The sequence below is a fragment of the Aulonocara stuartgranti genome (genome assembly GCF_965226115.1).
Source record: "Aulonocara stuartgranti genome assembly, chromosome: 19".
Classification (NCBI taxonomy): domain Eukaryota; kingdom Metazoa; phylum Chordata; class Actinopteri; order Cichliformes; family Cichlidae; genus Aulonocara; species Aulonocara stuartgranti.
Genome location: NC_138955.1, coordinates 24,713,482 through 24,729,018, shown reverse-complemented (window position 1 = coordinate 24,729,018; position 15,537 = coordinate 24,713,482). Strand labels below are relative to the sequence as shown.

Here is a 15,537-nt window from a genome sequence, read left to right as displayed (position 1 = left end):
TGCAGGGAGGTGGGGTTAAGGGTCAGAAGTGAGGGGGAGGGGGTGGAGATTCAGTTGTGAGGATTTGAGCTCAGTGTATGTGTTGGTTAATGACATTTGTAGTATTTTCACACTCTGATTAGTTTCACAGAAACGTTCATGTCACATGTATCGTGTTTTCTCTTCCCGTTCATGAATGTTAGAAGGCTGAGTGTAAAATCTGTTACCACTTTCTCCAAAGTTCACCTGAGTAATGTTACAGCTAATTTGCTGTTCATTTGTTACAGTAATAGTAATTAGTAACATTCTTAAATGTTATTGCATGCTTTATCGAAATATAACTTATTTATTAACTTTAATTTATGCTTCAACCTCAACTTAAAAATACATTATGAAGTTTGATGGCTGGATAAACTCTGCTGTCAGAGAAGTCTTTAAATCTGGCAACTGAAACTTAAATTCAATATTTCTTTATATGTGATCTACACCGTACAAATTCTTTAGACAGCCTTCCCCTATAAGAAACTGGTAACATATTTTAAGGATATAGTCTAACAGTCTTTTAATTGATGAGTGGTGTAGACTGAAATTTACACTCAATAAAGTCCGTGCACACACACACACACACAGAACCTGGTTTCAGTACAGTGACACTGCAGAAAAGAATCCATCCTGATGAGAAATGTAATAAGATCAGCACATGGTTGATCATAAAACAGTGAGATACTGGATCCATAAACTAGTTAATGGGAATTTATGGGAAATGGAAGGCGGGAAATAAAAAATGTAGTCAGCGCAGAAGCTTTTAAATAAGTAAAATTGCCAGAACACTAAAACAAGCTCAGACAAAGTGTGTGTAAAGTGTGGGTTGTTGTGTGTGCGTACGTGTGCCAGTGGGTGCTGAATGTATTTTGCCTATTATTTCTATGCAATATCCTTAACTCACCAGTATGAGCTCCTTCACTTTGTTGCCAGTCATACCAATTTCTCCCACCCCTTGTTTCCGGTCTTTATTTAAGCTGCCATTGTCAAAACTTCGTTTAGGTCAAAATACACAAAATGTGTTACTCTCACGATCTTCTACACCTCTACAGTAGGACTGGCAGAGAGAAAACTTCACTTTTATGAGAAATATACTGGGAATGAACAGAATACTGGTCAAAGCATCTATGAAGCACTTGAGTTCTGATAACCTTCATTTTGTCTGAATACACTGATGATGTGCATTTAATGCTAATACATCTGTTTTCTGACTGTATGCTAGTGCTGGTTGTGAGCACAGCTGTACCTGCTTTGCCTGACTGACTGGAGCTCGCTGTGTTGCAGGGTGACGGTGCTGCAGAAACGCTCGGCTGTAAGTCTGTCTGAATTTGCAACACTTCTATGACAGATGTGTAACAGCTGGAATTGTGAGAACCAAAGCACAGCCATAACTACTGCTGCAGTGTAACATGTGTCATCTCAAGTCAGCAGTCATTGTATGTTTCAACAGATAGCTATACATCTAGTCTAGTCTAGCTTTCCTGCACTAGTATGGACAGAGCCCGAGGAGCAGCTGACCTTCATAAAGATATGACCAGCTGCAGGCATAACACATTATACTGTTTCTCAAGGTTTCCCTATGCAAGGTAGCAAGTCATAGCACAACAGAAAATACCCCACTGTGAACCTGCAGATACTCTCTCGATGAATATCATGAAATTGCAACATCCTCAGTTTTGTCTTTTGCTCCATTTTTTTGTACAAACTAAAAACTTGCAATTGTTTTTAAATAATTTAGTTAAACACTGTACAGCAGTTAGCATGGACATTTCTGCAGTGATTTACTGAGAACCTATCAGTCATAGTGATGATGGACATGACGGTTGTCATGTCCATCATCCTCATGAGCCACAGAGAAGAGCAGCACCAAAAGAAAAAAAAGGAAAAAAAGAGCACACAGATGAAGCATGCAAGTAGGCATTCGAATGGAAGGAAAAAACATTTATTCATAAATAAAATAAAACCAACATGGTACTCTACACAGGAAGAGCCATGCAGACAGGTTGCTTTTCAAAATAAAATTCAAAGAAAGTGAAGAAAATAAAATTCCAAAGCTACATGAAACTCAAACGTATTTCAGTTGAGAAAAAAAAGAAAACAATCCAGAGCCACAAAATGCAATAAATAGGTGTAACTATTAGTGGTTAAAACAAACAAACAAACAAACAAACAAACAAACAAACAAATCCCACCAGCATAACAAGCATAAAGGCAGTTCAAAAGCAGACATTAGTAGTTTCATTGCAAATGCTCTTTCACATGTCCTGTCATAGCATGTGAATGCCAGTATTATTTTCCCATTTCATCAGTTAGTTCCCTTTGGTTCTCTCGTTTAACAAAGTTCAGGTTTGGTCAGGACAACAGAGGTGTTCTAAAAGCATCATTCAGAGATTCAAATTCAGAAAGAAAAAGTGCAACTTTTATACTCTGTTATACATTCGACATTTAAATGTCTGAAGTTATTCATGTCATCACCTTGTTGTTCTGAATGCAGTAATAAAATATACGTAAACCCATTCTGACCTTCACCTCCAGTCGCTTTCAAATTCCACATAATTTTGAAGTTTCCTGTCACGTGAAGTAAACAGACCGTAAACTCCACTTTTCAGTGGGGGAGTAAATAAGCGGTGGTGGTTTTTGCAAGCTAGTGTTGAACTAAGTTGATGTTTGAAAGTAAAATCACTTCCTGACAGTGGAAGTCGTTCAGATGAAGAACTGTTTATGTGAAGGTTTAACAGAATACATTTTAACCCCAGCAGCAAGTACACATGTGAATAACTGTGGTCCACAGCCAGACTTTAGACTCCACTGTGCCAGACAACAGTCAGGTGTGTGTATTCCAACTCCTTCCGCCAAAAATGGAAGCCGTTGTTTACACCTGTGCAAGTACGCAAATATTCAGTTGTCATGAAGCCTGTGTGAGATGTCAGGCACAAATCACCAATGTAAATGTTTGGCTGGATTGTTTTTGGACATGTGGCGAGTATAAAAACATGTATGTTGTTGTAACTATTTGTTGTAAATATTAGACCATTTTATGACATAAATTTTTTTCTTAACATATTAATACTTTTCCTGTATCTCTTAACGCAGAACATTAAAACTTTTTTTTTTATAAAAATACATTTTTCACAAGATATATTTTTTCCTCTTAATATTAAATTTTTTTTTTAAATACATACCTTTTCCGTAATTTGGATTTCTCCCCATGAAATAACACTTGTGTTTTAAAATTTTAAAAATATAAATCATACACTTACTATAATTCTGCATTTTCTTAAAATACTGTCTCTTTTTTATGTAATATTTCCTTACATAAAGGAAACAAAGCGCCTACTGTTGCCAATGACCAAACCATGAACTGTAAAGAAAAGGTTGAATGCATCGCAGTGCAAACAAATGCAATGGGAAAAAAAGCTGATGCGTATGTGCCAGAAAAAGCTCCTCCATCGCTCCATGTGCAAACACAGCTTTCCACCACTTCACCACCAGCAAAGTACAGTGAATCCCTTCTTTGTTTTTGGTTAGTACACCAACTGCCGTGCTGCATGATGGAGGGCCGGCTTGATCCTCCAGGCCTCCAGTGCAAAGGGTGAGTCAACCTGTAGCGGGGTGGGGCAGGTGTCTGGGTGGAGTTGATAGTTACCCGGGGTTTTTGGGCTCGCTGTCTCGGGACGAGCCGCCGCCTTTCAGCTTGCGAACGAGTTTCTCGCTGCTGCGGCGGATTGACGCTCGTAGTTTACTGAAGGATCCGCTCCTCTTCAGAGAGCCGGAGCCATCCTGGTGGGACACGTCACAGAGTCACTCATACACACCGCTATCCAACATATTTAGAAGAGTGCAGACACAGAATGTAGATTAGCATCAAACCAGCGTACACTCTCATTACTGCTTCAAACACATTTTCTGCTACTGTGCTTTAATCGAGAGAAGTCTGTGCATCTTACTACTGACATGACTTAATAATTAAAACTGTCCAAATCTAGGCTACACATACTCACACCCTATCTGCACACTGGTATATGCTAATATATTCACACAAACACTCAGTAGATCACTGTGTGATTAAAGGAGTCCAATAGAACAGCTCTGCTACATTTAGTTTTACACACCTTGTAATCATTAGTCTGTTTGTATTACAATTAGCATCTTGAGCTGCTGTACTGGACTGCATTTGCTTGTCTCGTGCAAAATTTCATGTGCTTACATGATGCAGTAAAGCAGCACACTCATTACAAACGAGCAAAGATGCTTAATGCGTCATGTGTGGCTTGTACTTCAAAAATAATGCTCCGTGCACTAAACAAGACTGTATTTATTTTGTTACACTGCATCTCATTCTGAGAGACTTCTACCCCTAAACTGTGGCACCATCAGCTGGTGTATTCTGTTATACATTATTCTCATCTTTTCAAATGTGAAAGGCTACACAGAGTGGCTCTGGAGAAGTCACACTGCATAATTTAGTGGCACCATTTTTAAGGTGTCAGCTATATGCCTATAGATGGCCCCAAAATCAAAAATGACATTACATGAAGAGATCTTTAGTGTGAGAAATATAACACCTCTGACATTTCATCTTCATTTAGTCCAGGGGTGGGCAAGTCCAGGCCTCGAGGGCCAGTGGCCTGCAGGTTTTAGATCTCACCTTGGGTCAACACACCTGAATCACATGATTAGTTTGTTACCAGGCCTCTGGAGAACTTCAGGACATGTTGAGGAGCTAATTTAGCCATTTAAATCAGCTGTTGGATCAAGGACACATCTAAAACCTGCAGGGACACCAGCCCTCGAGGCCTGGACTTGCCCACCCCTGATTTAGTCTCAGCACAGCTTTGATCTCTGACTGTTAAACTCGATGCACTTTATTGGACCTGCTAGTTTCTCACCTGCACCACTTCCTTTCAACATGTGTTGTTGAATAATAATAATGAATCAGAAGTTTGACTGAGGAATAGGGCAGCGTCTTGTGTGGGAGAGAGCGACTCAAAAGGCTATACATAGATTTTTAAAAAAACATAATTTCATATTTTTTCCAACTTGGATGCCTTAAATGTTTCCATTAACCATTGTCATCATATCCAGCAACATGGTAGGATCAGAGTGGTGAAGCCAAAATAGGTCAGTTACTTCCTAGTCCTGGCAGAACTCCATTTATTTTTGTAAAAATGTAGAAATAAATTACAATAATAATTGAAAAACTGATCCAAAATATGAATTAACTAGTTCCAATGATTTTTAATGTTTGCTTAAACTTTTGATCGGTTGTTTTTTTTTTTGTATTAAAGAAAAGTATGTCAAAGTTTAAAAGCTGTTACTGCCATGAGTTGTCAAAGTAGTCATGGAGAACCAATTCATACTCCAAATAAACTGAATTTTTCACATCAACGTGACTTTTACCTTTAAAAACTAGAGCACACCTAAAATATGGGGGAAAAAAGTTGATCTGTAACTAGCTAGAGAGACAGTTAAGCATCACCCAAACATACCTCAGAAATCAAATGAAGAATATAATATGCTATTGATTTCTGACATAAACCTACCCTCTGAGCTTCTGGGAGATTAAATTTAAATATGCATTTTTTCAGAATTGAGTTTTCAAATCTGCAGAACATCCATTATCTGATTTAAACAGTGACATAAAAGATTCAATTTACTGGACTGCGGATATGGTGATTGTTCTTCCTTCCACTGCTGCTGTATCTGAGCAGGACAGGTTTAGAGCTCACTCAGTTATGATGACACACACACGGAAAAGAGAAGGAACACACAAAGAGGCGACAGGCACAGGTTCAGGTGAGCAAAGAGTTTAAGTTTTATTAGAAGTTAAGAAAGATGCACAAACAGGACAGCACACGCAGAAGATTAGTAGCAGGAGGTGAGATCAGACTGAAAAGGAGACTAATTAAATTCCTAAACTTTCAGCAAATGCAACAATAATGCTTTTATACAGCAAATTCTCTGTAACCCCCCCCCACACCAAACCCTGACAACTATATACACAGATATACAGAAGGTAAACAGAGAGAACACACAAGGTTTAGGCTCTGTATCAGCCAAAAGCTTCACTTTTTTCAAGACCCAACCTGACAAGTGGAAAACTTGAACTGTTGCAGCGTTTCTCCCCGAGACTTAACCATGTAAGCCCACTGCACATTAACTCCAATCACCTTTATGTGTCCTCTTATTGACATCACAACATGTTTTTGTCTGATATCAGTGCAAATGATGAGACAGCAGAGTGACACAGCAAAGACTAAACTCTAAACAGGAGCACAAACCTACAGAGCCACAATCAGCGGTGCTCCTGATCATGCTGACGAGTAAAGTCGATGTTTTTTTACAGCGTGTTACGTGACTACCACATGAGACGTTTTCAGTTATCACTACGGATTCTAAAAGCTAATGTTGAACTAAATTGCGCGGATGATAAAAGAGAGATGAGAAGCTTCTAACCTCTGTTGTTTTTGGCTCATCTGACCACGACATCAACAAAATGTCATCACTTTTGCTCCTGTGAATGCCTTTGCCAGTATTGTAGTGCTGAAATGTTTTAATTTTTTTATGAAGTTTGAGGTTTAAATCAATCATTTGCACCTGGGTTGAACACAGGATGTCATGTTCACACAGCAGGAAGTTGTTGTTTTTCCTGTGTTTTTTTAAACCACAATCTGTCATTTTTAGACCTCAAACACAGTTTACAATTTGTTGCACAGCGGCACTGCTACTGCTTTTCCCCCTGTTTTGCTGTTTAGTTTGGTTCACTGTTTAAGATAAAGATCCACTGGATACAAACACGCACATTCTTGTTGCATTTTGCAGTCATTCTGCGTGACCCTGGCCTTTAAAATCGATGGACCTGTTCAGCAACACTTCACTGATCTCTTTTTAATCACAAAGAAAAGTTCTGACCAAAATTTTGCGCCACTTTAAAACTAAATATAGCACATATTTGGTCATCTCTTTTGGTCATCCACTTTTTGCTTTGATTTTAATGACATGAAATTTTAATGATGAAACTTTAATTGATCTTGTGGTCAGATTTGTACCAAATAAGAAAGTTCATAATTTTAGCTAAAGAAGAGTTCAGTTCAGGAACTTTGTGTCAAACACCCCTCAAAGTTCCTCCAAAAACAAGTCTACAAGCAAAACGAAAGCACATTTTAAAGATAGGAGAGTGACAGAAAGAGAGGAAGCAGAGGAGCAGAGTTAAAGGACAAGGAGAAATATCAAGGTATGAAGCACAAGTTTACTGTTGCCATAAAGAAAAATCACCCCAGTCCTCTCCCACCCGCAGCAGATACACATTCTAGCACAGTGCTTTAGCACAAGTAGAAAGCAGAGGGTTGGATTCGGACACACAAGCTGTCTCCGTATTTCTGCCAGAACCATTTTCACACAGTTCCTGTTCCCAAAAACAACTGAGATTGGGGTGTAAAAGCAACATTATCGCTGTGGTTGAACCCGGTGTGAAGAATCCCGCCACAGAAAAGAGCTGAAGGAAAACTGCAAAGCTGAAGGGGCTGAGGCGAGGTGAGGCGAGGCATCCGTCATGCAGAAGACAATTTTTAGAACCACTACAAGGCATCTGGAGTTACGCCTGCCGGTCAGACAGAGCAGATTGAAGAGAGAAAGACGCAAATGCAAACAGTAAAAGAGAGGGGAAAAGACAGTAAGATGAGATATGGATACAGAGGAGCAATTAAAGAAGGGTGAAGAAAGGAGGGAAGCATACAGGACAAAGACTGAGAGGTTAACAGACAAACCAGACACAGCGTCTCTCCACCCGCCAGTGCAACACATGGAAGACAGAGATCAATAAATGATTATACAACAAAACCCAACACTGTACTGGACAGCCAACACAGTATGGGTGGGCTTTAAGTTACAGTCATTACAGTGACATAATTTGATCAGAAGCAATTATTTTAATATTCTGATTTGGGAAAAGAGCTCAAAAAACCTGTTAAAAACATCTTCAGGAGATCTGTGTCTCACATGAGCGTGATTGGTAACCACTAGTGTTTGCGTCACTAACCTCTGTGTTATAGAGATTCTCATAAAAGCAGCAATAAAAAAAATTTTATGTGCAGTTTTATTTTCACAACAATCCAACTTTACATGGGGAAATCCTGGGAAACCCTGGATGTTGTCTACTGCTCTAAGTAGCTATTTTCAAATGAAATCTGTTCTTTCCAAATCACAGGACTCACAGCAGGAGATAAAAATTAAGAGATAAATAATAATACTTCTGTATTTTCACAAATATGAGGTAGGATAAGATCATTTTAACAGAATAATGGTTGTGCAGTCGGGGGACTGAACTACAATAACACTTCTGTTCCAGCCTCCTCTAGTTTGTGGGAGAACAAAACCATCCAGACCGCATTATATTCCTTCTCCAAGGCCATCGGCCATTTTCCACAGCTTGTTCCAGATGGCCTCGGGTCTCGTCCACTCTCAGGCCCAAACCTCTAAAACTCAAACTAAACTAAATTAAGGCAGCAGACAGATAATGTCAGGGTGGACTCTTAAATGCCTGAATGCTCTGTGTGGTTATTAGGATGATTTATAATTTTACCATGAAATTACCTGTTTGTAAATGTAACTCACAACTGTAACCATTTGGTAGCGCCCCTGGCCTTTTCTTTTGGCAGCTATTTTGAAGAATTATGTAAATTAACTTTAATGTCAGCAGTCACATGGCATAAAAAAAAAAAAAAAAAAAAAAAAAAACTACATTTATAAAACAGGAATATTCACACGTCTGGTTTCAGGAGGTGAGCTGCAGAGGCCACACCACCAGGTTCAATTATATTTTTAATTTTAAAAAAAAATCGAATTATATGCGCTAAAGGCAGGCTGAAACATCGAGCTTGTGCGAGAATCTGAAGAAAAGAAAAAAAAAGAAAGCAGAGAGGCCAAGCTTCAAACTTTCTAAGGTTTGTGTTTTGTGTGAATTTACACGAAGAAACAAACAAACAAAAACACGGTTGTGGAATCATATCTCATGTATTCCAAAAGTATTATGAATGGACACCTAAACCTATCACAGCTGTGAGAGTGCAGGACAACTGGCAGGCTCTGCCACTAGGTGGAGCACTTACACAGCTCAATCAGGTGGAGAGAGACGCTGTGTCTGGAACATAGCTCATCAATACATATCAGTAAAGTTAAACCTTGTTAGGTGACCACAAAATAAACAGAGGGGTGCAGGTAAAGAGACATGTGAGAGTAGCCAGAAAGATCAACTTTTTTGTAACAGAACTAAATGTTTAGTTTTGTGTTTTTTATCTTCATCCCAGAAAATGAACTAAAATAGCTGGGAGCAGCAACACAAGTCAACCTAATGATAATCAGAATTGATCATTTATTCGGTCTGAACTCTCCCATCTTCTCTGGCAGCTAACAAGGAACAAATGGAAAAGAACAAAAGGCTGGGAAAGTCACACTTTACATTCTCTGGCAGCAGATCACCACACGTATGCAACGATCAGAAACATAAACAAGTACACACATGCAGATCACCAACATCAACAAAGAAGGAGTACAGTACAGAGCCCATGTTGAGTCGTCACAGACTCATTTGTATTAAGTGAGAAGAGAGAGGTTTTCACAGCTGCCTGTGGAGAGAGCTGAAGTGGAAGTGATGATTTGTTTGACAGGATGAAAAACAAAATGTACTCTGACAACTGCAGGGAAGCAGTGGAGGATAAACATCCCCAGACATATCTGTTTTTATCCATCTAATATTAGAAATATGAGCCAATTGCAACTGATAGTATACAAGTGCAATACAAAATTACAGAATTTTAAAGATTGATATTTTCAGTATGCTGCAGAATGATGTTGCTATTGTAGAGATTTGAAAAGAAGATAAGTGCATGCTAATAATACACAAATAGTGTATGAAAATAACTGGATACACCCAGTATTTCCAAAATAATACTTCTACTGGAATCTTGCATAGTGCTTTTGCAAATTCTAGTTCTTTATATATTTAAGTTCCATTTACTTTTGTAAATCCTCTCTAACTCGTAGGCTGTGGAATTGTGCTGGTGTAGAAGCTGTGAAAGCTCCCTCTTGGGATCAATAAAGTGTGTCTTCAAATCCAATTAAAGGCCGATAGTTGATTGATTGATTGATCGTTGTATTTATACTGACTTCATTTACTGTTTGATCAAAGAAGATTTAAGGACAAAACAAAAGCTCCTTGTCAGATTTTCCTTCCAGCTAAAGTTCTTTCCAGATGAGTCCGGCTCCTTTCCTGATATAAATAGGTCCAGAGATCTGCAGGCGATTGTCTGCTGTGTGCTAATAATCCATTGACAGGCTACAGTTTATAGGCACAGCTATGTGTCACACCATACCGCCTGCAAGGACTACAACTAGAGGTGCAATAGGAGATGCTGATTGGTTGTTCTGGGCTCTATGACTACTGTTGCTATGCGAGCAGGCCAGCTCTAAGCAACAGCAGGAGCAGCATTTTAGAAATAAGGTGGTGAGCAGCCTACAGCGACCCTATAACTACATATTCTGCCATTGCAGTGAGGACAGGCTGAGAAAATTCTGCATATTCTGAAATGTACCAGCTGATTGAGAACAGTCGGTCTGCAGCTGAGGCAGCGAGGTGGCATCAATGTGTGTGACCAGAGGGGTTTTTAAAGCTTTTTAGACATTAGTTGGAAAAGCTGTACAATAAAAGAGAGTTTAGTGAAAAATACTATACTATACTAAACTATACAAAGAGCTACGACTCAATGACTGCCAACGACTTAAGCTCCAGCCAAGTGAATGCTCCAGCAGAGCATTTTTTCACTTGATCTCATTAATCAAAGTCAGGGTAACAGCGACGCACAAGCAGGAAGAAGAAGCGGGAGAGCAGAGTAACTGCGACTGTCAGTCAGGATTATCAGTGTAGCATTGTACAGTTTGATCCTTTTGAGCTAGTCGGACAAGATTTAAGTCCTCATTCAAACATTTTAGTCATAGATGAAGAAACAACCTCACTGTATCTTTCATGACCGAAGCCACTAAGGCTACGTTCACACTGCAGGCGAAAGCGCATCAAATCCGATTTTTTTGACCCTATGTGCGATTATGGTGCGACAGTGTGAACGGCACAAATCCGATATTTTCAAATCCGATCTGGGTCACTTTCGTATGTGGTACTGAATCCGATACATATCCGATGTCTCAGAAAGCGACTGCTGTTTGAACGGTCAAGTCGCATTAAATCCGTCTTTTACATCACTGACACAAGACAGACGCCAATTATCCGCGCCAGAGAAGACATCGCGAACGCTTCCTGGCCATCCGGTGAAACTGCTGGGAAGACAACGTTGGAGAAACGTTAACATTTTATTTGTACTGCATAACCTGCAGGTTCTGACAGAAATCTGCAACTATCCTTTGAAGCACCTCTCCTCTAAAACAGCAATAGCCTAAGGATCATTATTAGGTTATCTACATTATTATGTAAATAACAAAATAACTTAAAGCAAAAATCGGGAAACATGAAGTCCGAAGTCTTTATATTAAGGCCATCAGTCAAACAATATAGTTTGTTCTGGGTCTAAACAGAGCGCGTTGTGTATGACGTCTTCTTTTGCGCATGCGGGCCACTTTGAGCGTTCACACTAGAGCGCGTTTGCTGTCACACTTTATTTGTAGTGTGAACGAGCAGACAAAAAAAACGGATTTGATCAAAAAAAAATCGGAATTGAGCATTAAGACCTGCAGTGTGAACGTAGCCTAATTGAAGAGATAATCCCCTCACTGGCCTCCAGTGGCCCCTCATTCTCACTATAACTTTATAGGGAACCATCAGTTGGCTTGATTGACAGCAAATAAAATAATCCAATCCAAGCCAGCTCAATGTGACCAAACTTTAGCATTTACATTAACAACTGTGTTTATTATAGTTTCTGTGCTGAGGAAACTTTAACAAGTAAAATGACTTTGTGGATGACGTCAGTCCAGAAAGATAGAGGAGTTATTTCAAGTCGACATGTCTGTGTCCCTGGTTTGAGAACTCTCAGTAATGTGCCGAGGGCTGTGTACTGTACTTACCCCGTTCCATTCCACGCTCATACTCACTTCCTCGCCGCCGTCTGGCCCGCTCTCATACTTCACCGTGTCAGAATTCAGGCTCTCGCGGCTTCGCTGCTTCTCTCGGGCCTCCGGCTCGCTCAGCACCTCAGCCACGCGCTGCTTGTGCACATTGTCCAGACCCTGATGTGTGCACACAACAATAAATAAATGCCAGTTCAACAAATCCAATTAAGCATAAGCTAAACCCATGTACTAGTCGGACCTCCAGCACAGCCTCACCTACACAGATACACTGTACAGCTGTCAGCAACAAGTGCTAATTCATCCAATCCAATTAATACTAAATCTATTGACTTCTACTGCCTGCTGCTCTAAACCCAGCACCTGGGATTTGCTGATTAGCAGTCAGAATAAACCTGGCAGAGGACAGAAAATGAAAAAAAAAAATCCAACTAATTATTGGTAAATTAGCTTGCTGACCACTAGAAATTCAGTTAAACCATTTTTGAAAAAGCACACTTTCAATATGGAGCTAGAGGAAAGCACCTACCTAAGAAGTCACTGCCCATTCTGAAATCTCAGAATGTCATTTTTGACTATCTTTACTGCTGTTTTGATATTTACAGAAATCTTAAAGACTTTTTTAAACGTTCAGTTTGGTGGAAAAAACAATTTTGCAACCATGTGATTAAAAGAACATACATGTAAGCATCTAATATAGTGAAACTTGAACAGCAAACCCATGGTGCCAGTGCAGCTAAATTAGCTTTTCTGTTAGCTGGTGACTTCCAGTGCTACCTTGCGTAATTAAAGCTGGCCAACAATACGGTTACACCACAGTACAAAGTACTTTCTGTGACTCTGCCTGAGCGTTTAATTATTCAAGGAGGGAAAAACAAACACGGGACGTTACACTGCCAAACAATCATGCTGGCAGAGTCTGGTCGCTTATTTTATTTCTACTAAAACCTTCTCCACTTGTATTATCTAAATGCTGATTAAAGGTTACATTCATATCGGGATCGAATCTTTCCTCAAGCAAAAAATGACAACGCTCCAAATATATCAAAGGAAGTTTGTGGTGTTAAAACGAGGCCCCAAAGCAGATCCGACTAGTTATAATGGAATTATTGTAATAATTACCAAAATGTTATTTTAGTTTCTACAGCTGTAATTTCAGCAAGACAATGGGGAATTTTATCTTAATAACATGTGTGTCTGTTACTGAATAACTCAATGTTTACATGTTGATGGAAAACCTAATTCAGGATAAAAGCTGCAGGACTTAGACTCCATTAAGTCTCATAAGTAACACCATCAGGGGCAGCTAAAAACAACACCAAAGAAACCAAACTACGCTCCAGGATTCTGAGTGCATTGCATTTTTCCAATTCCACAGCAGCTCACACATTTTCTGCCTTTTAATGTGACGCAAATGCTCAACGGACCCGTTTCATCTGAGCACCGATAAACAAGTCATCTGCTTCTATATCTACAGTCCTGTGTTGTTAGTCACATTATCCAGAGGCCACACCTGCTTTCTGGAACGCATCGCAGCTTCCTCCAGGGTCCCAGCTGCCTCTAGCTTGCCCTGCCGCCTGTAGAGGGCACCAAGGTTTTTCAGGGTGGTGGTAACCGTGGGGCTGAAACGACAACCGGTGGAAATTTAATGTCACAGAAAATCGTTTTGGCGAAAGACAATAAAACAACAAGAACAACACGACTGTCTTATAGATGGTTGGCCACAGCTGGTTTAATTGCTTACTACATTTTGTTATGTGTAAACATTTATATATATCATGTATCAGTTTGCTTCCTGTGCTGAGAGTATCACCCATATTTACTCCGTGGAAAAACACTGACCTGTCGACTTTACAGGCTTTGTACCAGCCTCCATACTCTCCAAATGGTGAACCGTCTTTCTGCTTCCCCTGTGAAACACCAATTTGGTTTAGATTTAAGAAATCTGCATATATGATATAATAAATCAGACATTTAAGGATGGAAACCAACCCGCTTACATTGTATGTAGTCAGTTTACATGGAGAAGTGTTAGCAGTGGGATTATAATTGGATCAGTACTTCTTCCCCAGAACATCTAAACCTATTAAACCATGAAATGAACTCTTAGATGGGAGAGTGAAGGACTCGGACCATCATCATCAGTTTTTACTGAGACTTAATATCCTAATCCAATCTTTGTAAAGTCAGTCTTTCTTATTTCCATGTTAAATAAGGTAAAAGAATTCAGAGAAGTTTAATGCAGAAGTTTTTTTTTTAAACTTGGTGTGTTTTGATCCTGTGCAATTATAAGGTTTTGTCTTTAACACTGAAACCCAAAATTAAGAAAGCACAACACAAATTACAATTATACTTGTATATATGTTTCAGGCTCTCACCTTGCTTTGCTCCTCTCTCTCCTCAGCATGCATCCAGATTGGTTTGTTCTCATCTGCAAAGAAACATACACACAATCAGTCCTGACAAACTCAGATAAGCAGCTAGAGACACCTTTGAAAAGTCACTCTGACTCTGAAGTGCTGTTTTCTGTTTCTTTTCGGCTCCATCCTTCACTAAAATAACAGCAGCCTGAACATATTAACCTTTACTTCAAAGGAGAGACTTATAAAGTTGTTCATGCATGCAAGTTACTCTAAGTTTAAGCTACTATCTGCAATGTCTGAAATATAAAAAGTGTGTGAGCACTTTGTACCATCAACAGAGCCAAACTCCCGTTCATGAGCGCGGGTTAGGATTTCTTTATACAGGGTCTCTGCCTGCTTGAACTTGCCCTGCTTCAGGTAACAGGATGCCTGAAAAACACAAACAATAAGAACAACATGACACTGCGAATGAGCAAAGTCAGAGCTTCAGCAGTTAGCAGTAAGGTCCAGCAATGGGATGTCAGCAACACACAAGAAGCTTCACAGGACTGGGAGAAGCTGAATTAGTTTTTTCTTCTTCCTTTTTTTTTTTTTTTTTAAAATAAAATAATTTAAAAAGAGTTGTCATTTTCATGCCACTTGTCATCTGCAGATATTGATTTTTATTCCGCAAATTGACAAATACTTCCATCCTTCTCACCAAGTTGTTCTTGGTCTTGGCCACGTTGGGGTCATCTGGGCCCAGTTTGGTCTGGTAGATCTCCAGGGCTCTCATGTAGTAGTACTCCACCTCCTCATACTTGCCCTGGTTCTGACACAGCAGGGCCAGGTTGTTTAGTTGCTTGGCCACATCTGGGTGGTCCTTGCCCAACACCTGGGACAAAAGAGGAAGAGATATGAACTTTAAACAACCCATTTCTGCCATGTGCTATTTGGTCAGTAACACTTAGCCAACATGAGAAATGCTGGTCAGACGGATTTAGCGCCTTCTACTGAGTTTCACTAGTGTAAACATTCAAATGTGCAACCTAGTTTAAATCCTCAGGTCCAATGTTGTAAATTTGGATTTCCAGGAAGA

The 15,537-nt window shown here is 39.6% G+C and overlaps 1 protein-coding gene across 6 annotated transcripts in view; it reads right to left on the bottom strand.

The window, feature by feature from the left end:
* klc1a (kinesin light chain 1a) overlaps positions 1-15,537 on the bottom strand; it is a 43,882-nt gene that overhangs the window by 4,334 nt on the left and 24,011 nt on the right. For 5 of the 6 annotated variants that reach the window (XM_082517239.1, XM_082517240.1, XM_082517238.1 and 2 more), the window contains 7 exons: positions 15,160-15,333; positions 14,789-14,888; positions 14,475-14,527; positions 13,939-14,006; positions 13,610-13,718; positions 12,094-12,255; positions 3,668-3,801 (listed from right to left, as the gene is read on the bottom strand). In XM_082517239.1, the coding sequence (XP_082373365.1) occupies positions 3,668-3,801; positions 12,094-12,255; positions 13,610-13,718; positions 13,939-14,006; positions 14,475-14,527; positions 14,789-14,888; positions 15,160-15,333 (800 nt within the window). Of the gene's footprint in view, positions 1-3,667; positions 3,802-6,480; positions 7,622-12,093; positions 12,256-13,609; positions 13,719-13,938; positions 14,007-14,474; positions 14,528-14,788; positions 14,889-15,159; positions 15,334-15,537 lie in introns of those variants that run through there. The other variant, XM_082517243.1, reaches the window with a different exon arrangement.